Below are 27,279 nucleotides of genomic sequence, written 5' to 3'. Positions count from 1 at the left end.
ACAGGGGAGCTGGGACCGTGACCATCAAGAATGGTGGATGTTTTGTGGCGAGTCTCACCGGAGGCACCGTAGACATACAGACACACTCACACCCCAGACCATGAATAGCTGTTATTTTATTGTTTAAAAAAGGTTTCAAGGCCCCAGAGTAGCACATGCACATAAACCACCTCCGACTGCCTCATCAGCTGACCAGCACAGTCTGCTACTCCAGTCTGCGACCTGATGAAGAGGCCAACTTCCCACTTCAGTCCCATCAACTAATGTCCAACCTTCCGCATGGCTTGCGAGGACTCAGAGGTACATTTTAGTGTCTGGACGGCAAAGCTACATGGAGTTGCAAATGAAATGAGCAGGTGTCCTTTGTGTATTAGACAGGGAAACAGGGACAAGGCGTGTGAGGGGAAGCCAGCTTCACTAGATGCCTCAGTCCCGGAAGTCTCTTTCACTATGACCGTGATCTAAGCCAGGAGATCTGCCAGTGCCGCAGGTTCGTGGACCAGAGGGAGCTGCGTGCTCTGAAGGGCAGCGAGACAGTCACAGGAGGTAAGAACTTGACACTGGAGTTAAGAGTTCAGGGGCCAGCCTTCCTGCCGTCAGCCGCGCTCTGAAATCCATCCTTTTGCCAGTGGATTCTGGGAAGTGATTCTGTCCAGGGGGCAGAGAGCTCTGGCTCCTGTCCTGTCTGGTTTCCAGGAGACCCTGGCCATGGAAGAACTCACTGGGAGAAGACGAACGTGGAGGAATCTCGCGAGACCCGAGGACTCTGATTTTAGTTGGGTTTAGTATATTCCGTGAGTTGGTTTTATTCTAAAGTTTTTAAAAACTTGTGTTTCTCACTACACTTGCTTGCTTATTGTTACCTGGGGTTGATCTCAGGGAAGGAGATTTGGGGAATCAGTTTTCATTGAAATTACCAGCTAAGAGACATTCTCCTAATAAAAAGCAACTTAAGAGGAAGCAGCAGTTTGCTTCCCTCAGTGCAGAACCTCCTCCTCTTCAGTCAGATAGAAATGACAGGGAGGCGCCTGCTGACCATCTCCAGAGCCCCAGAGTGACAGCATCAAGGGCTTGGAGAAGAAAAGGGGCCTGCAGTGGGCGACGTCTTAGATGCCAGCCGCACACTTCCCAGAAGAGCCTGTGGCAAGGGGCTGGTGTTAGCCCTCGGAAGCAGAAGCCCAAGACACAGCAGCCTCCACACCCTACTGCCCCTCATTCCTACAACCCTCTACGGGACTTTTTCTTATGACCCCAAATCCCAGCAGGTGCTAGAGAGAGAGGAGCAGAGGGGACACAGGGGTTCACGCCTCTCGGGAGTCTGTACTCGCATTGTCTAGAGGGGACTTCACCTGCGTGCAACAAATGGATTTCAGCTGTTACACAGGAGCCCACGGGCGCTTGACCCAGAGTTCGTTAAAGGGTATAAAGTGACTAGTGGTCAGTTACTGTTCATGAACTAACAAGCGGAATTGCAGAGGCCCTGCCCGGCACTGGGCTATCATGATACCAGTCGGTCAGTGTTCTCTTCTGGCCTCCATGAGGACGGAGGCCACTTGTGGAATGATCCTGGGCTGTGCCTCTTCAAACATTGCAGTGTCTTAATACTAAAATGGTAAAACGACGTCTACCAGTGCCCGGGGAGGGTGAGCTAGAGGAGGAGGGCTGAGGAGCAGCCTTGGAAGTCAGTTTGTCCTTGATCTAGGGCAGCTTGTCTCCTGATGATGCTCCACAGAAGCTTCCTGACCTCTGATTCCTGAGACATATGCTGAACCCTGATCAGAATAACCGGCCAAAGCTCTGGAGGGAGGTCCCTGGGCACAGACCACGGTGCCATCACAGCAAAATCTGGAGAAGCTCTTCTCCCCAACAATGCTAATATCAGAAAGCCAGCTGCTCCTGGTTCCCACAGCGCTCACGGTCAAGTTCACAGACACCCTAGCCCTGGGAGGAGCTTTGCTTCCTTAACCCATGTGCATCATCGTCTTATATGCAGAATACCCATAAAAACTGCTCCAGTTTTTATAGGTGTCCTGGACATAGGACAGTGGGAGACAACGGGTTAAACCCTTGTCATAAAGAGGTGCTGGCCTCTCTGGGTCCCCCTGGACTGTTACACAGGTAGGAGGCTCTGAGCAGCAGGAGGAAGCCACAGGTGAAACGGAACCCAGAGCCAAGTACACCGCTGCGGAACTCATTAAAGGGGTGCCCTGCACAAGGCCACCCCATAATACTGCACAATGACTGGGACTGGGCAGCTGGGAACGGACCCCAGAGGCACACGGCGGCCATTTCTGCCCTGGCCCCGCACAGCAGCGTGACTTAAAAACTCGGTAGTAAAAATGTGAAGTCCCTTTCCAAAGGGGGAACCCCCCAATTTAAAAAAAAAAAAATGCGGGGAAGCCAGCGAGTGACCTTGGCTTTGCTAGTGTGGCCCCAGCCCAGCAGGCCCCGCCCCGCGCCCCGTCAGTCAGGGCCGCCCTTCTGCTTGGCCAGGGTGCACTTGAGCTCGCGCAGGTTCTCGGTCAGCACCTCCACCTCGTCCAGGCGGCCGCACTGCTTGGCGTCGAAGATGTAGGCCTTGATGTTGTCGATCTGCTGCAGCAGCAGCTCCTCCTCGATGGGCGCCTCCGCCTCGGGGCCACTGTCGCTGTCCTCGAAGGGGTTGCCAGGGGCAGGGGGGCTAGCAGACCTCGGGTGGGGACGGTCCTCTTCGTCCTCGAAGGGGTTGGGCCCCGCGCCGTTGGGGCCAGTGAAGGGATTCCCGGGTTCGGCCTCCTGCTCTTCGTCGTCGTCGTCGTCCTCAAAAGGGTTGTACTCTTTGGGGACCGGGGCCGAAGGGCGGGGGGCGGCCTCTGCAGCAGCGGGGCTGACTGCGCCCTCTTGGGTGGGGCTGGAGAGGTCCTCGTCGAAGGGGTTCAGGGAAGGCACGTCATTTTGCTGTGACACAGTGGTCTGGGGGAGGATGTCCTGGCCCAGGGCCGGAAACCCGGAGGCCGCGTGGACGTGAGCTCCAGCTAAGCTGGGGGAAGGGCTCTCAGGGATGGTGGCGCTGTCAACGGGGAAGGAGCCCAGGTCCAGGGCGTGGGCAAGGTGGGTGCGCGGCCCCCGGGAGGCCTCCAGGTGGAAGGGCGTCCGCGTGTGCAGCGCGGCGGCCTGGACCTGCTCCCGCTCCCGCTCCCACTCCCGCTCCCTGAGCATCTGCAGCTGCTCGCGCTGCAGGTCCTCCTCCTCGGCCTGCCTCCGCGACAGCTCCACGGCCTTCTCCGTCTGCTGCTGGTCGTACTCGTCCTGCAGCTGCCGCAGGTTCTCCTGCAGCGTGCGCACCTCGTCGGCGCGGCCTGCGGCCTTGGCCTGCCGGATGAACGACGTGATGTTGTGGATCTGCTGCAGCAGCGGGTCGGGGTCCTCGCTCTGTCCCTGGCCCTCCGACAGCGGGAGCCAGCCCTCCGCCTTCCTCAAGGGGGCGTGGCCTCTGCGGAGGGATGCCACCTCCCCGTTGGCCGCGCGGGATGCCAGGCCACTCTGCCTCCCCTCCAGCCGTCGCTGCGACTCCAGGGCCGCCTGCGGAGACACCAGGCACAGGGTCACCACCCAAGGTCGCCAGGCCAGTGGCCACCTGCACAGCTGTGGTCCCTGGAACACTCCAGTTCCCTCCCAGAACCAAGATACCCAACCGCTCGAGTCAGGTGTTTGGTTTTCAAAAATAAAGTAAGATAAAGTGAAGGGGCAGGACTCTCTCCATCTTAGCTTCCCCGGCCACACACCCTGACCCTGACCACCATGGGCTGTGAACCTCAGCTACATGTTGGAATCTCACCGAGTGCTCAATGCACTTGAGGTAGGCAAGTGCTCTAAGCCACACCCCAGCCCTTTGTGAAAATTTCATTCTGAACCGGGCATGCTGGCCAACACCTATAATCCCAGTGGCTTGGAGGCTGAGGCAGGAGGATCATGAGTTCAAGGCCAGCCTCAGCAATTCAGCAAGGTCCTGAGCAACTCAACAAGACCCTGTCTCAAAATAAAATATGGAAAAGGGCTGGGAAGGTGGCTCGGTGGTTAAGTGCCCCTGGGTTCAATCCCCAGTACTTAAAAAAAAAAAGTTTCATTTTGGGACAGGGTCTCACTAAGTTGCCCAGGCTAGCTGCGAACCTGAGCAGCTGGGACTACAGGTGTGTGCCTTGCACCTAGCTACTCCAAGTTTGGGAACCTCCTGATGTCTTGATCCCCTGCAGCCCTACCAGAGGGTGGTGTAGGCATGAGACAGTAACCAAACTGCTCAGAGGAAACTAGGACCTGGCAAGAAAAAGAATTATTCTGGTTTCCACAGATCAGTGTGAGGCTGGAACAGGGCAGAAAACAAGAGCAGCGAGAGGTTCCAACACAATGTGACCCGCAGGACCTCCCAGGGCCCACCAGGCTGCAGCAGGAGGTGTGGCCTGGGCCCGGCCCTGCACACCTGTCTCTCCATGGCCCTCTTCCTCTCCAATTCCTGCTTCCTCTTCTTCTTCAGTTCCTCAAACTGCTCTTTGGTTGGCAGTGACATCAAGCCCAGCAACTTCTCCTGCAGGGGACACAGACAATTTCACACTTAAACGCTTTTGGGAAAAAAGCGATCCCCAGGTGAGCCCATGGCCCTTCCATAGATCGTGTATTTTTAGCTCTTTATTATTGGTCCCCCCTTCTAGAATATCAGCTTTATGACAGCAAGAATGGGTGTCCCTCTTTTTACTACAGGACCCCAGCACCTAGAACACTGCCTGGTACCGAGTAGGTACTCCATTAATGGTTGCTGAATAGAGTCACTCAGTAATCAAAGGAGAAAGACTAAACTCTGAGCACTATAATGAGAAAACACACTCCACACTCCTCTTCCCATGACAGCTGTTGGAGCTTTATGTAAAAAAAAGTGCTCAGGATATAAACATTTAGTGATGAAAACCAGAAGCCACCAATTTGCAAATATGCACTCACTACCGTTTGTAGAAAATGCAAAGAAGAAAACAACAAATCTACTGGATGATGAGTGATGACATTGGGGACATAGGATTAAAAGTATTTTACTGTCCTGTGAAATGTGGTATGATGCATTCATAATTGTAAAAAATAATAAACGCGTAAACAGAAAAGAAGCCAGCCATGGGCACAGATGTGCCTTCTGGGGGAGTCTGCACCACACCCCTGCTGCCCCGGGAGGACTTTACCTGCACAAACAGCGTGGCTGAGCACCTGATCATCCTCTGCAGGCGCAAAGTGTTCGGGTGTGGGGGAGGGTCCTGGTTCAAGCCTAAGGTCAAGATCTTCTTACTGGAACGGAAAAGCACAGCAATGTAACAGTGCAGCCAGTCTCAGAAACAGCTGTGGAAAGTGGCTGGTGCTGCCTGGCTTTCTTGTCGGGAAGATGTGTGGAAGCCCATTTCCTCCCCTTTGTATGCAAGACTCCAGACACAGCTCAGGGACTGACCTCCTAGGTAGACCCAGCCTCACAGGTGAGCAACCTGAGCAACTGCACAGGGCTTGACACTTAAAGGGACCAGGTTTAATGCCCTCCTGTTGCTGTCTGAAAATTCTTAATGATGTTTAAATGGGACAGCATTGATAATTTGTAAAAGGACCTGCCATTTGTGTAGCAGATCGTGCGTGTTGGAAGGACAGTGATTCCTCCTCCCAGTAATCCCCCTGGGTCTCTCTAATCCCTACACCTCAGGGAGCTGGTTTATCTAAGGGTCCTTACCTTAAGGCATCTATTAGCTCATACACTTTTTGCACTTCAATTCGAAGGTCACTAGCATGTTCCAGGCTGTAGGTGGTCTCCCCGGCGCTGGGGGGGAAAAAAAATCAGAGAAAGTTTGATGTTTTACTATCTGGACAAGTAGAATAGAAGGATTTTCAAGTCTGGAGGTCTCACAAGGACAGGGTTCATGCTCCCGAAGGGTGTGCTGGGCGCACTGTGGCATTCTTGGGACGCACTAACAGACCAGAACTGCTTTTCAATGTACCAGTGCCAAAGGCACCAAGACTTTGGAGCCCAGCTTGGCCTCCAGAGAACTGGACGACAGCTTTGTCTGGACATCTTTTGAGTCGTGGAAGATCACAAGGCTGGCCCAAGCCTGAAGCCGCTTCCTAAGGTGTCAGTCCTATTGTGGCTCCATCACTGTTCCCTTGGTGACAGTGTGCGCTCTCAGAGAAAGGAAGCTGGGGAGAGCAGGCACCGTCTCCCCTGTTCACTGCTACACTCCCAGCACAGCGCTGGGCTCAGGAAACACCTCCTGGGCGAGCGAGCGAAGGGACTTCAAGCCCTTAAGAACAGACCTCTGAGACTGCTCAGCTATGGGCGCAGGCCAGGGAGGCTCCTGAGCCCGCAATTGCATCTGAGGCACAAGGTAAAAAGCCACAAGGATAGACGGAGATGAGTCCCTTGCATAACAAGGTCACCAGGACAGTGCTGAGTGCCAACTCAAAGACCAGGAAGAAAATATGCCCCTGCCGGCTGCCCTTCAGAACCAGTGCTCTAGGACCAGGACAGAGAGAGGAAGGCAGACCCAGGAGGTGCAGATGGTGGGGAGGGGGTAGAAGGAGGACAATGGCAGCTGAGAGGGCCCAAGAATAGGGTTTCCTCCCGTCCAGCTAGCTGCTAGGAGAGGGGAGGAGCGGCACCCACTGCCGTGAGCCACCACGGGCTGCATGTGGGCCACCACGCATCACACCCGAGTGAGGAGCACCATCTGGGGTCTGGGAACTCCCGGGGACATCTCCTCTGTGTCAGACTGCCCTGGCGCACTGTGACCTCCTATTCCACTCTGCCAGGTCCCACACAGCACCAGAGATGAGTGTGACCCGCCAAGATGCCCATCAACCTGTTGAGTGCAAGATGTCACTAAGCAAGACTCGGCCCTTGAAACCTTATCCCTGCCTTAAATAAAGCAGCGGAGCCATCTTCTTTTATCTAGCTCCGGCTCCCGTGCTGGCTAAACCTAGCAGGAGCTCCATTTTTGAAAATATATTTCTGACTCTTTTTCTTCTGCTCTTCACTAATTATTCTAGACTTTAATTTCTCAGGTGGCTTCCACCCTCCTCGGCAGGAAGAAGAACCCCCAAACGAGACACTGGCCATCACCCCTTAGCACACCTGTAACCCCAGTGACACAGGAAACTAAGGCAGGAGGATCTCAAGTTCAAGGCCAGCCTCAGCAACTCAGTGAGACGCTGTCTCAAATCTAAAAATAAAAAAAAAGAGGATGGGGGTATTTCTCAGTGGTAAAGTGCCCCTGGATTCAATCCCCAGCACTAAAAAAAAAAAAAAAAAAAAAAAGAAGCAGACCTCTAATGATTAGGATTGGGGTACCCAGGGTGAGTGTGGTTCAGTGGCAGAACACTTGCTTAGCAAGCTCAAGTCCCTGGGCTGGATCCCCAGAACCAAAAAATAAAAAAATAAAATCACAAAGGCCTGGAGACCCTACAATGATTTTCCTACCTCTTTTTATTGTCTCCCCACTTTTTTTTTTAATCCACTGGCAAGTCAGTGCTGGGGACTCCACCCCGGGGCCTCATGCCCACTGGGCAAGCCCTCCACCACCGAGCGTCCCCCAGCCTCCTCTCCTTGCCCACCTCTTCTGCCCTGTAGCTGGAGACAGGAGGGAAGAGCAGGGAAGGCAGGAGACCCCTACAGCAGCAGCAGTCAATAAGAGACGAGAGACACAAGGGAAGAGATGTTTCTTGCACTAACCAGCCGGGCCAGCCTCTCCTATTTCCTAAGTAGGACATTTGCAGACTCCAATGTCAGGAAACTCCTAAGGACCACAGTGGAAAAGTTCATTTTTCCTTTTTTTCTTTTTTTTGCTTTTGATTTCTGAGGTGGGATCCCGCTGCATTGCCCAGGCTGCTTCAAAGTCCTGGGCTCAAGTGATCCTCCTCCCTCTGCCAAGTAGCTGGGACCACAGGCACACATCACGTCCCTGGCTTCAAGTTCACTTTCTTTATAGGTGAGACCCACACGACAGGCCTATTGGAACATGGCCACCAACATCAGGAGAGAAAGCCACACTTGCACTCTTTGTATTTGGGGAACACTGTCAAATATTGTACAGTAAACATCCAAATGAAAACATGATTTTGTTCTAAACCAGGTGCATCTGTACTGCATGCAGGAGCCCAAATGGGACAGGCGGGCAAATTCTGCGTATCATGACCTCAACTGCTCCTGCAGGCTGAGAAGCTTCTGGAACCTGATTCCAGGGGCAGCACCTCAGAGGCCAGCCCCCACACAAGCCCTGAGGAGCAGCTCCTTAAGCAAGGAGGGGCCAGGGCATGCACACTTTGTTTGCAGGTCACCCAGTGTGTCGCTGCACACTGTCATCAAACAAATGGGCAAGGCTGAGGCTCAATAAAACTTTATTTATAAAAACAGGGGGCAACAACAAGGTGGGCAAGACTGTGGAGAAACTGACAGCCTCACCTGTGACCACGGGAATGTAAGCTGGTGCAGTCACTCTGGAAAACAGCCTGACAACTCCTCAAAATGGTAAACACACAGTTACCATGAACCCAGCGAGTGCCAGGCAGGGCAGACGCCTGTAGTCCCAGCTACCTGGGAGGCAGGACAGGAGGAGTGTTTGAGTTCAGGGGCCCAAGGTCAACCTGGGCAGCACAGCGAGACCCTGCTCAAAAACAATTTTTAAATAGGAGCTGGGGCTGGGTGTGCTGCAGCATGGCTGTAGCCCAGCAGCTCAGCAGGCCAAGGCAGGAGGATCACAAGTTGTTATTTTTTTAAAATTTTTTTTAGTTGTTGATAGACCTTTATTTTATTTTATTTATACGTGGTGCTGAAAATCAAACCCAGTGCCACACACATGCCAGGCAAGTGCGCTACCACTGAGCTAAAGCCTCAGCCCCTGATCACAAATCTGATCAGCAACTTAGCGAGGCCTGTTTTAAAATTAAAAATTAAAAAGGCTGGGGATACAGTTCAGTGGTAAAGCACTCTGGGTTCCAGTTAAAAACAAACCAAAAAAACTGGGATACAGCTTAGTGGAAGAGAAATGATTAGTGTGTGTCAAGTCCTGGGTTTGTTCCCAAGCATCAGAAGAAAAAGAACCTGTACGTGCATTATTCATGACAGTTGAGAGGGGAAAAGAATGATCAATGAGATAAGTAAATGTGTTCTACCCACACTGCCTTCACACAAAAGAAGTGGACTACTGATCCACACCACCCCATGGGTGAATTGTGAAAGCACTGCACCCTGTAAAAGCCAGACACAGAAGACTGTACGTCTGTGATCCTACCTATATGAAATGTCAAAAATAGACAAGTCAGGCTGGGGACATGGCTCTGTTGGTAGAGTGCTTGCCTTGCATGCACAAGGCCCTGGGTTCCCTTCCCAAAACCAAAAAAAAAAGAAGACAAATCCACAGAGCCAGAAAGTAGATGGGTGGTTGCGAGAGGGGGTGACTATAGGGGTGCAGGGCTTCTTATCAGAGCAAGGAAACCAGTTAGGACAGTGGCGGTGGCTGCACAGCTTGGGGAAGGAGCTAAACATTAAAGTAGTGAAGTTCACGGGGTGAACATCTTAATTTAGAAAAAAGAAACAGAGGTGGTGGGCTAGATGTGGCCGGGATCTGGTCGGCCATTACCCGCTCCAGGCCCTGCCCTCGGCGGTGCTGCCTGTCCTCCAAGGCCACTCCCAAACCTGCTGCACCGGAAGGGCTGGGTCACCTACACAAGCCTGTGCCTGATACAGAGCTCCCGTGATGGAATGTGTGTCCACTGAAACGCGGCAGGAGGATCTCTCACAGCTGGCCACAGAAGAGCAAGGCTACAGTCAAGATTTCCATCTGGGGGCAGAGTACTGCGCATGCTTAGGGCTCACCCAACCCTGGGCTCCATCCCCGGCTCCAAAGAGCCAATAACACAAGAGAAAGCTTGCTGTTTTCCATTGCTTTAGAACTGACTAGAAGGGCAGAAGACGGTGCCACTGAGGGGCCGGGGGTAGGGGAGACTTACTTTAGTGAAGCCGCCATCCTGATGTACTCGGGGGCCTTCTGGTCGACCTTCTCCATGCAGAGCCGTAATTTCTAAGGACAAAAGAGAAGAGGTGAGCACTGCTCTCAGGATCCGCCACCCCCACCTCGGAAGCCAGGCTGCCATCAACAGAGGTGGATGCAAAATGCTCACTTTTCAAAATGAGGACTTTGACTTAGCATGTGCCAAGGCCTGGGTTTGTTCCCAAGCATCAAAAAAAAAGAACAAACAAAAAACCTTATGGTCACCAATTTCCTCACAGACCTACTTTCCAAGCAGAAAAAAAATCTCACAGGAAGGAAAGAGGGTGCTGCTTTTGACCAGCTGTTTTTGGAGCGAAGCCAGGCTTCCAGGGTACGAGCCAGGTGCCTAGCAAAACGGCACAGAGGGAGCAGCTGTGTGTGGGCTCTGCTAGGCGACACCCGGCAGCGGCCAAACCCCAGCACAGGGTGCTGCCACGGCGCAACAGGAGCAAAAAGCACACTGGCTGTTTGAAAAAAGAGAAAAGATGGGGCTGGGGATGTGGCTCAAGCGGTAGCATGCTCGCTTGGCATGCGTGCGGCCCAGGTTCGATCCTCAGCACCACATACAAACAAAGATGTTGTGTCTGCTGAGAACTAAACAATAAATAAACAAATAAATATTTAAAAAAAAAAAAAAAAAAAAAAAAAAAACAAAGAGAAAAGATCATGGAGTCCGCACACGGCTCAGCAGTGGGTTCAGGTAATACCACTTCCAGTAGCTTGAGGACTTACAGGATGACTCCAGGAAACAGCCCTGTGACCTTCAGAACTGCTAACAGGGACACTTCCACCATCATTCGACAAAAATAAGCTGTGCCCCTGCTAGACTTTTGCACACGCAGCTTCCTCTGCCAGCCTGAGCTCCTGTCCCCTTCCCTCCCCGCCGCACCCCCACTGGCTGGTCCTCCTCAGCACGCAGGTCTTCACTGGCCACAGGAGGCTGGCCGGTCTCCCTCCCAGATGATCCCACCCATACTATCTCCCCTTCAAGTGTGCCTCTGCTAAGGATGTTCTGGGATCTGGTGGTGGCCAGAGCTGGGGCATTTGAAAGGACTTGGAAGGGGACACTTTTAAGCACTAGGCAGTAAACCAACCAACCCTAAAACCTGCAAACCCAATCAAGACAGGTCTAAAGCCCCAAAGTGAGGCCCCCGCTGTTTCTAGAGCTCCAGCTTCTGCCTCCCCCACATAATCTGGCCACCATTGTCCGCCCTGCCCTTGGACCACCACCCTCCTGCTTTCCCATGGGCAGCGACAGGTGGCGGACGGGTCGGTTGAAACATTCCCCAGGTTAATGACTCGCCCAGGGCCCTAGCAGGGAGTCAAGATGAGTCAGGGCACGACTTCCAGAGCATTCTCTAGAACCCCGGGGCCTGTGCGTGGCGGAGCGCTGCGCTGCCCGAGGTCACCTCATAGAGCTTCACGACGGTGGGCGTGTGCTCCTTCTCGTCCATCTGCTGCTCCCTCTTGAGCAGCGTGTCCTTGCAGTGCCCGCAACAGCGGATGCGCTCATCGTCCTTCTCGTCCATCACTGAGCTCACGCTGCTCAGGCTGCTGAGGCTGCCCCGGCGCGAGCCGTGGACGCTGTTGGGGGACTGGCTGGGGCTGGTGTGGGTGCTCAGGGAGTCCTTGCTGGCGCTGGTGAGCTTGTCTGTGAACCACAGAGGACAGGCGTGCTGACCCCGCGGCAGCCAGCCATCCCCCACCCAGGACCCCTTCCCCGCCGTGGAGGACCTTCCTCCAGGTGTAACAGCTGTCCCTGTTCCATGCACCTGCCCTGGGGATCTGTGACCCTTTGCGGGTAGACACTGGGTCTTTCACCTGCGCGCTGACCCAGCAGCAGGGCCACCCGCTGCAGCTGCCAGGAAGGGCTGGTTAATGTGCACAGGCAGCGGAGTCTCCAGGGGTGCCAATCACCCCACACGGCGCAGCATCAGCAAGATGACTTCAGGAACTTTGTGTGTTTGTGTGACACCAGGGACAGAACCCAGGGCCTTGTGTACGCCAGGCAAGTTCTCTGCCACTAAGGAATGTCCTTTTTATTTTTGGAGACAGGGTCTAAGAAAATTGCCTAAGCTGGCCTCCAACTTGAGATCCTCCTGCCTCAGCCTCCCAGGTAGCTGTGATTACAGGCCTGTGCCACTGTGCCCAGTTCCTACCTGATCCTTTATAAATGTTGCTCTGTTACAGATTACTGGACCCCTGGCCAGCAACATAGAAGGCATTGGGGACTCAGTAAGTGGACACACGAAGAGCTCATGGGCCACTAAACAAACAGGCCCCATGGCCCTGGTGGTGGCGAGTGAATAAGCTGGTCCCAGCAGCACACGAGCGCCGGGGGCCTTCCCCCACGTCACGTACTTGCAAAGGGAAGGCTGATGAGCTCCATGCACTTCTTGCACATAATTGACCCGCAGAGGCGGCAGTGGTGACGGCGGTTCCGGATGCTGAACTTACTCCCACAGTCTGGACAGAAAGGGACATCCTGGTCATTGACCCAAGGCACCACAGACTTTTCTATTGCTTTGGGGAGAACAAAGAAAAAGAAAAGCACAGCATTTCAAACACAGATTTGGTCAGGGAGAACAAAGGAACACAAAGAATGCATAAAGTCCCTTACCTCGAATCTTGGCCGACTCCGTGTTCATCCTGTCGAAGGCGGTGAGCTGAGCAGAGAAAACAGGGCCAGGCAGAATCAACCAGGTGACGCACACACTCCCCACCCGCCCCACCCGCACATCAGGCTCAAGTTCACGTTTGCAATGCTCAAGTCTCCTGGGTTATCATCCCCAGCCCCAAAGTCACGACAGCCATTTAGCACGTGATGCAGTTCTCCATTCACATCTAGAAGGCACGGCCCTGCCCATGACCCTCTTCCAGTCTTTTCTTTGTCCCATTTGAGCAATAACCAGGGTGGGCACGGATGGGGCTGGGCGGCTACTGAGAGCAACAGGGGCTCCCGATTCTCCATTCCTCATGGAGAATCCAAGTGGCCACATAGCTCTGACCTACGACGTCCACATGAAGAATGGCGCCTGTGGTGGCCACCAGGGCCACCACACAGTCACAGCCCTGGCCGCTGCCTTTCTGTTCCTCACCAGATGACACCCATCATGCTGCACTGAGTGAATGTGCCCGGGACCCCCGGAAGGGAGCCTGGCAGCCGAGTGGGCTTCAAAGGTGGGAACAGGAAGCGGGTGCATGAGAGTCTGTCAGCCTGGGCCGCTCCCTGCAGGAAAGCCAGCCCCGGCTAGAACTGTCCTCCATGTCCTCTGCACCTCTTGGGACAGCCACTTCTCTGCCTGTATCAGATGTGTGTCACGTACGAGAGGGTACAGAAACGTGGGCCTCGTCCCCAGAAAATTTGTACTTGCAGAAGAAAAGTGTTTCAAAACAACAAAATTTACCTTCTCTAACCTGATTATTAATTTATTGACTTCAACAACGTAGTGGTCGATTCTGGCAGCTCGATGTTTTTTAAAGTCAGAAAGATGGCTCCTCACAGCACCTGGGGGGAAAGGGAGAGACATGACCTGTGCCTTCTCCGAGGGAGCCTCTCTGCCTCCCTGCGCAGCCTCAGTGAACAGCAAAAGCAAGTCAAATTCGCAGATTTGAACTTGAACTCTAGGATTTTTAATTTTGAAAACAATTAAAGTAAATGGGAAGAAATTTGCTAAGATGTTAGCTGTGGCCCTTGGAAGCTGTAAAGTTCCTATAGCATGAGGCCTGAGACAAGAGCAAATGAGAGCTGGGACCCCGGGGCTCGAGCTGCAACTCTGCTCCGTGCTGCATGAGCCTGGACGAGTCCCGCACCCTCCCTGAAACTCAGAGGACTCATCTGCAAAGCTGGCGTAACAACAGGATCTACTTCACGGGGTTGTTACAGAAATTAAGTTCAAATGTATAAAATCCTTAGAATATGGACTGCCACATGAATGTTTGTTAAATAAAAAGGGCAGTACCATTACAGGTGATTCTGTTGTTTTTTATGGTGGTACAGGAGATAGAACTCAGGGCACTCTACCACTGAGCTGTATCTCCAGGGTCTCACTACAGTGCTGAGGCTGGGCTCCAACTTGCAATCCTCCTGCCTCAGCCTCCCAAGCCACAGGGAAGACAGGCGTGCACCTCTGCTTCCGGCAAGAGAATACATTTTTATTTATCTTAGTTCCCATGTGGACTACAGACAGATCTCTTGAACGTATTGTTCGTGTGTGACCTGTTGTGTCCTTTGACCTACAGCGCCACATGCTATACTCTAACGAGACCTGTCTTTTCTTCCCTTCCCTTATACTTTAGCATCTAAATGCATTTTAGATTAGAATTCTTGGCAGTAGCTATAAATATTAACTTCTAAAATTTGTCATGCCTTTGACTTTCCACTATTTGTGACTTCCTTTAGTTGCTGAAACAAGTTAATCAGAAAACCATCCTGGTAATCAGACACTGGCATGAAACAAGGTATCACAAAGCTAATAAGAATTCACGCGTCTAGAATTTCTCCTGCATGATTCTAACTGACTTTCGTATATAACTCATCATTACACATGTACACTTTTTTTGCTTCGGGTTTTTGTTTTCTGTATTGAGGATCAAATCCAGGGCCTTGCACACTAGGCAAGTGTTCTATAACTGAACTACATTCCCAGTCCATCTTTATCTTATTTATTTTTGTTGCCAAAGATTGAATCCAGGGGCACTTAACCACTGAGCCACATCCCCAGCCCTTTCTATATTTTATTTAGAGACAGAGTCTTGCTGAGTTGCTTAGGCCCTCACTAAGCTGCTAAGGCTGGCTTTGAACGTGCGATTCTCCTGCCTCAGCCTCCTGAGCTGCTGGGATCATAGGTGTGCACCACTGAGCCTGGCCCTAGCCCTTTTTAAAATTTTATTTTGAGACAAGGTCTTGCTGAGTTGCCCAGGCTGGCCTTGAACTTGCCATCCTCCTGCTTCAGCCTCCTGAGTAGCAGGGATTACAGGCATGGACCACTACTGCACCCAGCTCTGTATACTATTTTTAAAGCAATTTTCTCTTGCAATGAAAACGTTTCCACTCTCCAATATGGTAGCCTCTAACCACATACAAACACTTGAAATGTGGTCCATGTGCGGTTGAAGAAGCAACTTTTGATTTTATTTCAGTTTAATTTATTTAAATTTAAAAAGCCAGCTGTGGCTAGTAGTTATCAAGTTGGACAGCATAGTTCAAGGACTTTCCTCATCCAAAAAGACACATCTGTAGAGGCACTATAGGGAACAGTACCTGACCCTGGGGAGATAGGCCTTCCTCTCTTAGAGCCTCAGTTTCCTTATCTGTAAATGGAAATGAGTATCTTCATCCCCTCCACCTCCCTGGGCTTTTGTGAAAGGTGACCAGGATCATGAAAATGAAAATAAAACAAAGCACTATGAAGGAATCGATATCCTGTTCTGGGTCAGAAAATATTTTGTTGTATTACTGATCACCGTCATTCAACAGCTAAAGGACATGAGAAATCAGATAGTTCAGCTCAGTGTTTGCTGCATGATCCTTTTGGTACCTGCTGTATTGAGATACAATTTACATACATAAAATTCACTGTGTCAGGGGCTGGGGCTGTGGCTCAGTGGTAGAGCACTCGCCTAGCACATGCAAGGCCCTGGGTTCAATTCTCAGCACCACATATAAATAAATAAAATAAAGGTATTGTGTCCAGCTACAACTAAAAAATAAATATATTTTTTTTTTTAAATTCACCATGTCGGGTATTCCATGTTTTTTAGGATATACCCAGAGCTATGTGACCATCACAAGAAACTGAGGAATGTCTTCATCCCATGTCCCTCCAAAATGATTACTTTGCAAAGGATGTCACAATTACACATTTCAGTGCCTCCCACTTGGCAGGGAGTGTCCTGTTTGAGTGACGATGGACCTGCTGGGAGAGTCTACCTGGGCTGACTGGCGTCAGAAGGACCTGGATCGGTCATACCCTCTTCACACACCAGCCATATGACCACAGGCAGGTTCCCAGGGTGCAGTGAGGACAAGGGGGACCACACATAACAGCATTTAATGCAGGCCTGACACACAGATGCTCAGCTCTTCCCTCCCATTCTGTCCCCCTATTAGGGCACAAGGTCTAAAAGACTAATCCTTCTGGTTTGCTGATGCTTCCATGACCTCAAACCTTACGGAGAACACAGCAGGTGCTACGAGTGGACGAGTGAAGGACGGACAGACGGACGGGTTCTTACCAAGCTCCTGGGGCTCCCACATGTAGGGATCGACCCCTCCATAGCTGAAGGACTCATAGCCTTGGGTTCCCGAGTCTGCTCGCTCGTCCCCTTCTCGTTTCAACAACTTGTTCTTTGCTTTCTTGGCCTTCTGCACAAAACCTTGAGAATGGAACAGACAAGACAAGTGAAGCCCCGAGGAGCACCCAGAAAAGAGCCAAGGGCGATCAAGGGCACCCAGAAGAGAGCCAAGGGCGATCTCAAGGCCAAAGTCACCAGAGTAGTCATCCTTGTTGAAAACGCATGAGAGATATCTGGACCCCAGAGGAAATGCAGCCAGCACCCAAACACGATGCTGGCCCACGAGGCCCACGGGAGGGTTCACCTACAGCTCACCACCTTGGACACCCGAGGCCCGACAGCAGGAGGGGTGAAATCTCACGTGATGAATGACCAGGCTGTTGGAAGGGGTGTTTCCCTGATTTCACTGGGTAGTCATTATAGACATTTTTCAAAACGTTGACTTATACACGTAAAAACGTGTGTAAAGCTGCCTCAATTACAGTTTTTATTTGCCCCCAGTGCTGTGGATGGAACCCGGGGCCTGGTGCAGGCCAAGTTCAGCAGCCTGTCACTGAGCCCTCCTCCCAGGCCCTAAATCCCATTCTTCAGTACTCATGGGTCCTCCCCAGGGATCCCTGAGGGACAATTCTCCAGGATGGAACACCACCCAACAACAACCCTGTCGGGTAACTGGGCGGAGCGTCCTTCCTTCCCACTTTTGTCCTCCCACGTGGTGAATGCATATGTGAGAATATTTCCAAAAAGCTTCAAGAAATAGACATAACACCTAGAGCAGAGCACAAGAGAAGCAGCTCGGTAAGAAGAGAAAACGAGCCCTTTCTGACTTGGGCCCTTGGAGGCACCAGGTGTGACTACTCGGTGGCAGTGCGTGTCCATGGCGTGCAGGGCAGGTGACAGCCCTGCTTACAGAAGACCAGAGGACATGGAGTTGGGGGAGGACCTGCTGCACCCAGGGTCACAGAGCTCACAGGCAGCAGGGCTGGGAGGGGACATGTCACCTTTCTGAAACCAGAGGCCAGCCCTCCCCAGCCAGCAAGGACACCAACTCTACCTCTCAGAACAGGGTCTCTGTGGCCTGTGTGGGGCGAGAGGCCACTTGTTAGAACTGAACAATTCACTAGCAGGAGGAAAAAAGAATCCTTCAGGTCTAAGTTGTTCTTTCACTAATATTCTTAAATCTTCGGTGACTGCTGGCCCTTTCTGCTACTAGAATCTAATTAAAAACACCAGAGAGTGGGGGATGCAGTTCCGTGGTAGAGGGCTTGCCTAGCGCAAGTGAGGCCCTGGGTTCAGTTCTTGGTGCCACCAAAAAAAAAATCAGATAATACAAATGACACCATTACTTGGACACTTAATAGATCAATGCTGCATGCAGTTCTCATGACTCTGAAGTGTTCTGTCACTTGAATAATGCTAAAAACACCCCAAAAGCTTTCCAAAAGTCTTGGTAAACAGACACGGAGGAGTTAGTAGTGAAGACAGGTGTCTTGTTAGGAAGTGGAGCCCATAAGCAAATTCCTGGATGACCAGACCCCCTGAGATTGCTTTTTCCAACTGGAAAAACACAAGAACTCAAGACACCCTTGAACATGCAGTCAAGTCATCCTCTAACAGGGAGAGGAAACTGCCCGATGTGGACAAATGGCCCAGCGGACAGGAAACTGGAGTCAGCAAACAACACTTCACTTCTGCAAACCAGGCTGAACCGCGTGAGTTCAACTGGCCCTGAACCATCTGGAAACACAGGATAAACCGCCTGGCAACCCTCCCGGAGTGGCGTGACCCTTCCAAAGGGAACAATTAAGAACGAACCCATCCAATCCATGTTTTAAAACCCAAGAAGAAGCTCCAGGTGATTTTCAACTGCCTTTTCTTCTACCTACTAAATGCGCTGAAGGTGAACCAGGTTTGGGGCTCGAACCCAGAGACATGTTTTAGGAATGTCTACTTTATCTTAAAATAATAATAATAATTCCGGCCTCTAAAACCTTACACCCATGTTTGTTCTTCTGGCTTTTTCTACTTGACTTAAAATATAAACTCCATAAAATGTCAGAGGATCAATAGGCAAAATAGAGAAACGGCCTGCTTTTGAAAGGGCTTTTCAAAAAGTCTTGGGTGCCAATCTTTAAAACTTTCCTCTCCTGAATCCAAAACCAATACGTTGGTGACATAAGAATTACTTTTTGACTTAAGGGATGATCATTAGTGCCACGGGAATGCTCAACTCAACCTCTGAGTACTCTGGAAGTAGAAATGGAGGAGGGAAAAAAAACAAGAGGATCTTTTTTCTTTTTTTTTCTCTTATGGGGCTGGGAATGGAACCCAGGGCCCCACTTATGCTAAGTAAGCACTTTACCACTGATCTACAGCCCCAGGTCCCCAAGAGGATCTTATCTTTAAGTTTCCATTCACAAGGAACAAAAATTCCAATCTATGTAGCATTCCCCAGATTCCATATCTGTTACTCCTTAAAGAATCTTAAAACATTTTTTCTCTAAAAGTGGGTCACCATAGGAATCTGAGGACATTCTCTAACCTCTCTACAAACTGACGTAACCAGTCTTGGAAATATCAAGGTATGTGAATCAGTTTGTTTGTTTGTTTGTCTGTCTAGGTACCAGGGATTGAACCAAGGGGCACTTAACCGCTGAGCCACATCCCCAGCCTTTTTGTTTTTTATTTTGAGACAGGGTATCAGTAAGTTGATGAGGCTGGTCTCGAACTTTGGATCCTCCTGCCTCAGCCTCCTGAGCTACTAGGACTGCACTCAACCACCAAGCCACGTCCCCAACTCAGAAATTGTAACTATTAATGTTTTCAGCAATTTTTTTCTTCCTTAACTGAAAAGTAAGATCTGGAGTGGAACTCCAGGGACAAAATTTTGATTACAAGTGGTATATGATTCACATATCCCACCTAGGATCACTCCTTTCTCTCTACCCAAGAAAGATTATGAATACTGCATCCAGACTTTTAAAATCTCACGGCCTCAGGTGTGAGAAGCAAGTTAGCCGATTAGGAAGTCCCTAGGAGGCTGAGTTCCAAAGGAGTAGCAACTTATTTGGGGTTAGAACCTGAAATCCAGGAAATATAATAAATACGTGGATAGCCAAAATTATCTTTGAAAAATTCTTTCACTAACTCTCTATGACCTGAGCCAATGGAAGCTCAAAACCAAAGTTTAATTTTGGGGAGTTGTTTCTCTTTGCTTTTCAACTATGACCTTCTTTCTCCTGGGCTGCAGAGGGCAAGGTCCAGTTGAGGAAGGAAGGATGGCGGGAAGGCTCAAATTTGTGACAGACAAATGGTACATAACAAGTCTCCACTTTCACAGCAAAGGAAAAACATTTCTGTCTAAACCCCCTTAGGCTGGGGGTTGGGTAACAAAAATAATCTAGCAAAAGACAAATCACAGTGATTATATTTATTAGACTCCAAGCTAGGCTCTGCTTCACTGTGTGACTTTAGGCAAAGTTCCTAACCTCTCTGTGTCTGGTATTCTCTTCAACAAAATGGGGCTCATAAGCACACAGAGACTAGGAGGATTCATAAAATAAATACACAGGAGACTCTGAACAATGCCTGGCACATGACAAGCACGAGATGCCCGTTTGCTACTCTCATTATCGTCATTCCCTGGTGGCAACATGGAAGCCCCTGAACACTTCCCATGAGTCAAATTGGTCACTGACAGAATGCAAGAAGCAAGGTCCTCGCCTCTTACTTTTAATTTGCCCTCTGACGTCTCGGTCCTCCCCCGAGTGCTCTTCTTCGTAATGTGACTGAAGCTGATAGAAAGACTGCAGGTCCTTCAGGCACAGAGGGCAGAGGAAGCCCTCCCTCACTTCCCCTGGGTCGTCCAGAGAAGCCATGGCAGTGCCCCTCTCAACCCTGGGAAGGCAGAAGTCTCATGCCATCAGGTGGCGAGATTCCTTCCAAGGGACCAGGGCTCCTGCAGCATTAGCTTAACCAAGCAGCACATGGATGTCGGGGATGCATCCTGGCCCTGGATGAGGCTTCCTCTCTGGAGCAGGAGGTGCCCTAAGAGAGGAAAGAAGAGGGGAAAAGCCAAGTCAGGCAAATTAGCAGCAATCAGGAGGGTTTTTTGTTGTTGTTGTTGTTGTTGTTGTTCTCTTCACAGTTCAACAAGGGTACTTCATGTTTGTTCTGTGCAAATTTACAAAAAGAAACTGTTCCTCAAATCCTAAAACCAAGTCACAAAACCCAAGATGTGGGATCACAGGACGCTAGGAACTCAATAAAGGGGGAAGTGGATTTCCAATGATAAGCAGAGCTGACACCAAGGCCCTTCTCTTAAAACTCATTCCAAATGGTCCCACCTCATCAATTCTAGGCCACTGTAGCCACTGAGGAAATGTCTTAAGTACTTATCAACAAGCTTTCATTTAACCCTTTTTCCCTTGATAATTTATTTAACCACACATATTGAGCTCCATACTCCAAGGCACACATGTTCAAAATGCCAAGATGAAAACGATACAGTATCTGCCACAAAGAAACAAAACAAGCAGGTGCAGTGGCAGAGCCTGTAATCAGGGTGACTTGGAACACTGAAGCAGGAAGATTACAAATTCAAGGTCAGCTGCAACGACTTATGGAGATCCTGTCTCCAAATTTAAAAAGTAGCCTGTCATCCTAGCAGATTGGGAGGCTGAGGCAGGAGGACTGCAAGTTCAAAGCCAGCCTCAGCAACTCGGCAAGGGCCTAAGCAACTCAGCGAGACTCTGTCTATAAATAAAATATAAAAAGGGCTCAGGATGTGGCTCAGTGGTAAAGCGTCCTGGGTTCGCTCTCCCACACCAAAACCAAAACCAAAACCCACAAAAATCTCAGCCTTAGCTTGAGGAAGAACATTAAAAGTCGAGTGATGAAAAAGAAAGACCAGCCAAGCACAGCATGTGTGCCTGTAGTTCCAGCCAGTTAGGGGGCTGAGGCAGGAGGACTGCAAACCCAGGAATTCAGGGCAGCCTGGGAAACACAGGAATACCCTGTCCCTTAAGGGGGAGGGGGGAAGGAGGAAGAGGAAGAGCAGAATGGGGAGGGGAAGCAGAAAACTTATTTTTTGATTTTTGTTTGCAGAACACTCTCTCCAATGAGCATCCTACATTTAATACCAGCAAGTAGCATCTGGGCAGCAAGATTACTGTTCTCACTGTTTCAAAAATAAGAGGATGTGGTGCTCCAACAGATCCGGGCTTAATAAGTTACATTTTTAAAAAAAAATTTATTGGGTCATAGCAAAGTCACTTTCAATGATCACCTCAGAAAGACTCCCAGCCACAAAGAGAAGTCAAACAGAACCATTTCATAAAGCTGAAAACTCTCTGGTCCAAGAACCTGGAGCCCTAAACCACAATATGGAGGAAGGAGTATGTGTGACCCTCCTATAGATGACTGTAGAGGGCTGTGGAGGAGGGGACTGCATGGATCCTCAAAGATGAAGGGTGGCAGGAGCTCAGAATAGGACAGACAGACAGACAGACAGACACACACACACACACACACACACACACACACCAGGTCCCTATTCTTTCCTTCTGGTTAAAAACCCTAGTGACTACATACAGGGTTTTTAAGAGCAGTCCAGGTCTAACCTGTTCCCTCTCCAGGTGGTGACACACCTGATGCCCAGGCTCTGACAGCTCCTTCCTACCCACCCCATGAGCAATCATCCCTAACAACCACAAAGCCTACGCCAAGGGCACTCCACCCTGGCACTCCACCCTGGCCACATCCACACCTTTCACAGCTCAGCCCAAACCTCTCTTCCTCAAAGCAACGCCTCTAACTCAAGGAACTAACTCAAGGAACGGACCCATCAGGGGGGTGCACCTCTCCTTCCCAGCATTTACCTCGACTTTACGCTCAGATGTAAACTGACTGAATAACACAAGCCTGGAAAAATCTATGAGGACGCAGGCTAGGTTTCCCCCCAGGGGCACAGCGCAGGGTCTGGCCCCTGCACGACAAAGCAGAATGCATCTCCACGAGGGGATGCGTCAATCAACCCTAAAATCATGCAACTGCCTATGCACCCCAGAGAAATTGCCCAAAGCCACCAAAGAACACAGAGGCAAGCCCCTTATATCCTAAATTACATAAAATGTAAATGCAAGGCAACGAGGAGCCAGCCTGGTAATCGCAAGGACCCCGGAGACTGAGGCAAGAGGATGCACAAGTTCAAGGTCAGCCTGGGCAAAGGGGCAACGGGGCGAGAGACCCTGTCTCCAGATAAAATAATAATAATAATAATAAATGAATAAAAAGACCTGTGGAATGCAGCTCCGTGGTAGAGCGCCCCTGGGTTCGATCCCTGCTAAAGCATCAAAATAATAATAATAATAATAATAATAATAATAATAATAATAATAATGTAAAAATAAAACTTTCCTCTCCTGCAACTTCATGTCCTGCGCCAACGTCCCCCTGTCCCCACAGCCCCAGCCCCGGGCGCCAGGACTCCCGGGCGCACACCACCTGAAGCCCGGAGCTCCACACGACCGCGCATCCACACGTCGCCTCCACACACTCGTCGCGGAACACTCACGGTCGTGGGGCAGACGCGACAAGGCCACGCACCGCCGAGGTGCCACACCAACGCCTCGGCCGCATCCCGCCACCGGAGAACCACGCCGAGCACTCGGGGGACGGCCACCCCGCCCCCCGGCACCCCTGCACACGCCCGGGAACCCGCACCACCGCCCCGAGCCCCGCCATCCCCGCGGCGGGACTCACGGCCCGAAAACCACAGCGCCCGCCGCGGACGTCACACCCACCGCCACCGCAGACCCCGCACACCCGCGCAGCCCGGCCCGTCTCCGTTCCCCAACCGAGCCCACCCCCCGCCCGCAAGCCGAGCCCAGCCCCTTCAGTACCCCGCCGGGCTCTCGCAGGCACCCTAGGCCCGTCTTGTTCCCAGGCCCGGGCTCTGGGCCTCGGAGGTCGGCTCTCACAGAATCCCGGCCGCCATCTCCATCGGCTGCTCGGCGCTCGGCAAGCGCGCCTGCGGCGGCGCCCCAACCGGAAGTCAGGCTGGGAGACGCCGGTCGAGCGCCGAGCGCTCGAAGGGGGCGGAGTCACAGAGGATCGGCTGCGCGGGAGTCGCTGGCTTCTGCGCAGGCGCCGACCCAACGGGGATGTGGGGAGGAGTTGGACTCGCAGATCGGACGTCCCTGGTTCACACCGACGACCCCTTAAAGCCAGCCAGTGCCCTCCCCTCGGTTGTCCAGATGGGGAAACGGAGACCTGTGGTACTTTGGGTCTTCACCGATGAGTGGAAAGAATTGGGTCGCCAAGGAGTCCCAACTTCACCCCAACTACGGTTCTAACTTCAGTGGAGAGAAAGTCCCTGAGAGCTAGGGACAGTAGGATGTCGCCAGACCTGGCGTAGAGCCACGTGCGAATGGAGACCTGGAATGAGGAGAATGGGGGGAAGGGGTGCCCAGTGAACGTGTCCAAATCTAAGGGACATCTGCAGCATTTATAAGTGACAAGGCGACTTGACCCCCCCCCCCCTGCGGTGCTGAGGAGGAACAGGATTGGCCGGATCCGACGTGGTCGCCCTTTTGTGTTTTAGAATCAGATGCAAATGGCCCTGGGTCCCCATAACCAGGACTTTGGGACTGAGAAGACCCTGTTGGATATCTGGGACCACACAGATCTCAGTCACATAGATTGCAGAAGTAGTACAGCCGGGACCATGTTTGGGGCCCAGGAAATGAACATTTAATTAAACCACCATGATTTTTACCTGTCATTTTATCGTTTACCAAAACCAATTTATTTGCTTAAAAAAAAAAAAAAAAAAAAAAGTCACCATTTCATTTGCTCCAAAAAGCAGCAGTCATGTAGCCTACAGTTTGTGAATCAATTCGGAATATCATGATAGATGGGTCACTGCTGTTCTTTTGATAGTTTAAAGAATTATAGTGGCCCCCAGCAGCTCCGGAGGCTGAGGCAGGAGGATCACGAGTTTAAAGCCACCCTCAGCAAAACAACAAGGTGCTAAGTGAGACCCTGTCTCTAAATAAAATACAAAATAGGGCTGGGGGTATGGCTCAGTGGTCAAGTGCCCCCAAGTCCTACAAAGAAAAAGAATTATAGTGGCAAAGTCCTGCCTGTATGCTCTACCATTTATCAAAAGCACTGTCATTATTTAATCCTTTGGGCAGCTTGATTAATAGTTCCATTTTAATGATGATGACAATTAATATTTACTAAGTGACCTGCACGCTCCTGATACTGTTCTACGTATACCTTGGCCACAAAGGTATTGTTATGGGAAAGAGTGTGAGTCCTTTGATAAACCTGAAAAAGTTCATTCACAACCAGGTGTGGTGCCACACACCTCTTATCCCAGTGACTCAGGAGGCTGAGGTGGGAGGATTGCACGTGTGAAGGCAGCCTCAGCAATTTAGTGAGGGCTTGAGCAACTTAGTAAGACCCTTCTCAAAATAAAAAATTTAAAAAGGAGGCTGGGCGTGGTGGCGCACACCTGTAATCCCAGCAGCTCGGGAGGCTGAGGCAGGAGGATTAGGAGTTCAAAGCCAGCCTCAGCAATTTAGCGAGGCCCTAAGCAATTCAGCAAGACCCTGTCTCTAAATAAAATATAAAAAGGGCTGGGGATGAGGCTCAGTGGTTAACCACCCCGGGTTCAATCCCCAGTAGCAGAAGAAAAAAGGAAAGTCAGAGAAGATTGGAAAAGGAGCAGAAAGCAAAACTGGGCCAAGGTCCCCAAGCCACCTCTTCTTCCAAAATTTCATATACCTGTTTGCTCTTCTGAGATAAAGGGTCATCATCCCACCCCTGGAAGACTCAGCGAGTCAGGGGTGGGGAGGCACCTGGAGGGCCCAAAGAATTCCTGCCTGGGGATTTATGTGCCCCAGTCCGGAGTCTGAGGCAAGTTTACCCTTCATCAGAGTTGGGGGGGTCCCCTGGCTCCAGTTCTGACCGTGTCTCAGGATAAGCAGAGGGCGTAATGACCCAAGTCAGCCACCAGGTGGCGCTCTCAGACCACCTAAACCACGCAAACAGCCCAAGTTTGGAAAGTCACCACTCAGAGCCGCCACAATGTCACTTTTGCATCTTTCTAGCCGAGCCTCCTGTTGGCCAAACCAAGTCACAAGACCAGCCTAGATTCAAACATGTTAACGTAATCACCTCTTTTAAAAAAGACCCTGTCTCCAAATATGGTCACCTTCTGAGGTTCCTGAGGGTCAGATTCCAACCTGAGAATTTGGAGGAGAACCCAACTCAGCCCCTAGCAGAGACCAGAATTGGGCCATTTCTGTGCTCTGTCCCAGACAGATGTGAGTAAGAACCATTTTGCATGGAAGGAAGCTGAGACTCAGAGGGTAGGTGGCTTGGAACCCAGGACAGAAGCCTTGATCTCTCTTCTGCCATTCTCTCTGCCAGACATGGGTGACATAGAAAAGGAGGTGCTCCTCTATTTGGGGGTGAACCCAGGGGTACTCAACCACTGAGCCATATCTCCAGCCCTATTTTGTATTTTATTTAGAGACAGGGTCTCACTGAGTTGCGTGTTGCCTCGCTTTTGCTGAGGCTGGCTTTGAACTCGCGATCCTCCTGCCTCAGCCTCCTGTGCCCAGCTAGGATTTCAGGCATGCGCCACTGCGCCCAGCTCCAAAGCTGCTTTTTTTGTTTAAGGTAGAAGTTGTACCACTTCCTGCCTCCCCGCCTTTGCAAGAGCCCTTCCTCTGCCTGGAGTTTCCTCCCCTCTTCTCCAACTCCCTATTTCAAGGGACCACACTCCCTGACCCTTCCCGCACAGAAGAGGTACTCCATCCTTTGTGAGTCCCCGATGGCTAATATGTATTTCCCAAATCCGTCACCTTACTAGACTGAACTTGTCCAAGGAGGATTCTGGGTTGTGCCAGCCACAGGGAGAACTTGAGCAAATTATTAACTTCTCCGTGCATCCATTTTCTCACCTGTAAAATGGGACAATAAGGATCCTCCTGGGGATTGTGCACGGATGAAATGAGATAATACATGCAAAGCACATAGACTAGTGCCTGGCACATAGTAAACACTCAATAAACGTGAGCTAAGCTCATTTTTGTTATTGCCCCCACCCCGTGCATTTTATTTTTATATTCGTGCCCTGCCTAGCACCTGCTAAAGGTATGAACTGATGAGTTATGAATGACCTTCACCTTCATTAGGAGAAGACCAAACATGGGGACCCATAAGACTTCAGCTAGGGAAAAAAATAAATATCACCAAGTACATTAAGCATTTTAATTAAAGCCTCCTCCACGTCCCCACCGCCCCCGCGCTGTCTGGCCACTGCCAGCCGCTCCTATTTTTCGCTTGGGCCTGGGTGGCAGGTTTGAGGATCAGAATTTGGGGCATCATCGTCTGTCTGCGTCCTGCGCCCATGTGCCAGACCTAGAGGCCTCCCACGTCTGCTTTAAATAGCATCCTCTGGTTAACTGTTAATAAGAAGCTTGGAGCAACGCTTGCTTCTTATATAAGCTGTCCAGACTCTGGCGCTTTAGGGGACAAGCCAGTCCGGGAGCAAAGCCCACCCAGGGGCAGCGACTCCTTCGGCCAGCAGGGGGCGCACGACAGGCGCTTTCCCCCGCGGGAGGCTCAGAGCCGCTCCGCAGCGCCCCGCCCCGCCCCGCCCTGGGGCAACTGGAAAAGATGGTCCCATCTTGTCCCACCGATCTGGAACGCAGCAGGGACATGGGGACTTTTAGGGACCCTCTCTCTCCCCCAGGTGATTCTGCTGTGCAGCCACGATTGAGAACTGCGGCCCCCAGACAGAGAGAGGCTCAGCTTTCCTTACCTTGATGCCTGCTGGGACTGGAGCTCAGTGGGTAAAGTGGTTTCCCAGCTGGTGCCAAGGCTGTGGGTTCGAATCCCAGTATAGTTGGGGAAAAAAAAAAAG

The 27,279-nt window shown here is 51.1% G+C and overlaps 1 protein-coding gene across 2 annotated transcripts; it reads right to left on the bottom strand.

Annotated features, from left to right (window-relative positions):
* Positions 1-106: 106 nt before the first annotated feature.
* Rbsn (rabenosyn, RAB effector) lies at positions 107-23,347 on the bottom strand. 2 transcript variants are annotated; one of them, XM_026383052.2, is made up of 12 exons: positions 23,240-23,347; positions 20,068-20,384; positions 16,278-16,418; positions 13,448-13,548; positions 12,661-12,706; positions 12,402-12,563; positions 11,450-11,691; positions 10,000-10,070; positions 5,732-5,818; positions 5,202-5,304; positions 4,457-4,561; positions 107-3,561 (listed from the first exon to the last, which is right to left on the bottom strand). In XM_026383052.2, the coding sequence occupies exons 2-12, from the start codon at positions 20,213-20,215 to the stop codon at positions 2,464-2,466; spliced, it is 2,304 nt and encodes a 767-aa protein (XP_026238837.2). In that variant the 5' UTR covers positions 20,216-20,384; positions 23,240-23,347; the 3' UTR covers positions 107-2,463. The 2 variants fall into 2 exon arrangements, with proteins under 2 accessions (XP_026238837.2, XP_026238838.2); XM_026383053.2 differs by lacking the exons at positions 16,278-16,418; positions 20,068-20,384; positions 23,240-23,347 and having other exon boundaries at positions 13,458-13,542.
* Between the last annotated feature and the right edge of the window lie 3,932 nt (positions 23,348-27,279).

Source organism: Urocitellus parryii, chromosome 16 (genome assembly GCF_045843805.1).
Source record: "Urocitellus parryii isolate mUroPar1 chromosome 16, mUroPar1.hap1, whole genome shotgun sequence".
In the NCBI taxonomy this organism is placed as follows: Eukaryota; Metazoa; Chordata; class Mammalia; order Rodentia; family Sciuridae; genus Urocitellus; species Urocitellus parryii.
The sequence above is the reverse complement of the archived record's forward strand: the minus strand, read 5'-3'. Positions and strand labels throughout refer to the sequence as shown.

Coding starts and splice junctions, on each gene's coding strand:
- Rbsn (XM_026383052.2), bottom strand. CDS start 20,215: ATGGCTTCTCTGGACGACCCAGGGGAAGTGAGGGAGGGCTTCCTCTGC. Junction 10,071..11,449: donor CCGTCGTGAAGCTCTATGAG/GTGACCTCGGGC, acceptor TTTTGTCCTTAG/AAATTACGGCTCTGCATGGA. Junction 5,819..9,999: donor AGGATGGCGGCTTCACTAAA/GTAAGTCTCCCC, acceptor TTTCCCCCCCAG/CGCCGGGGAGACCACCTACA.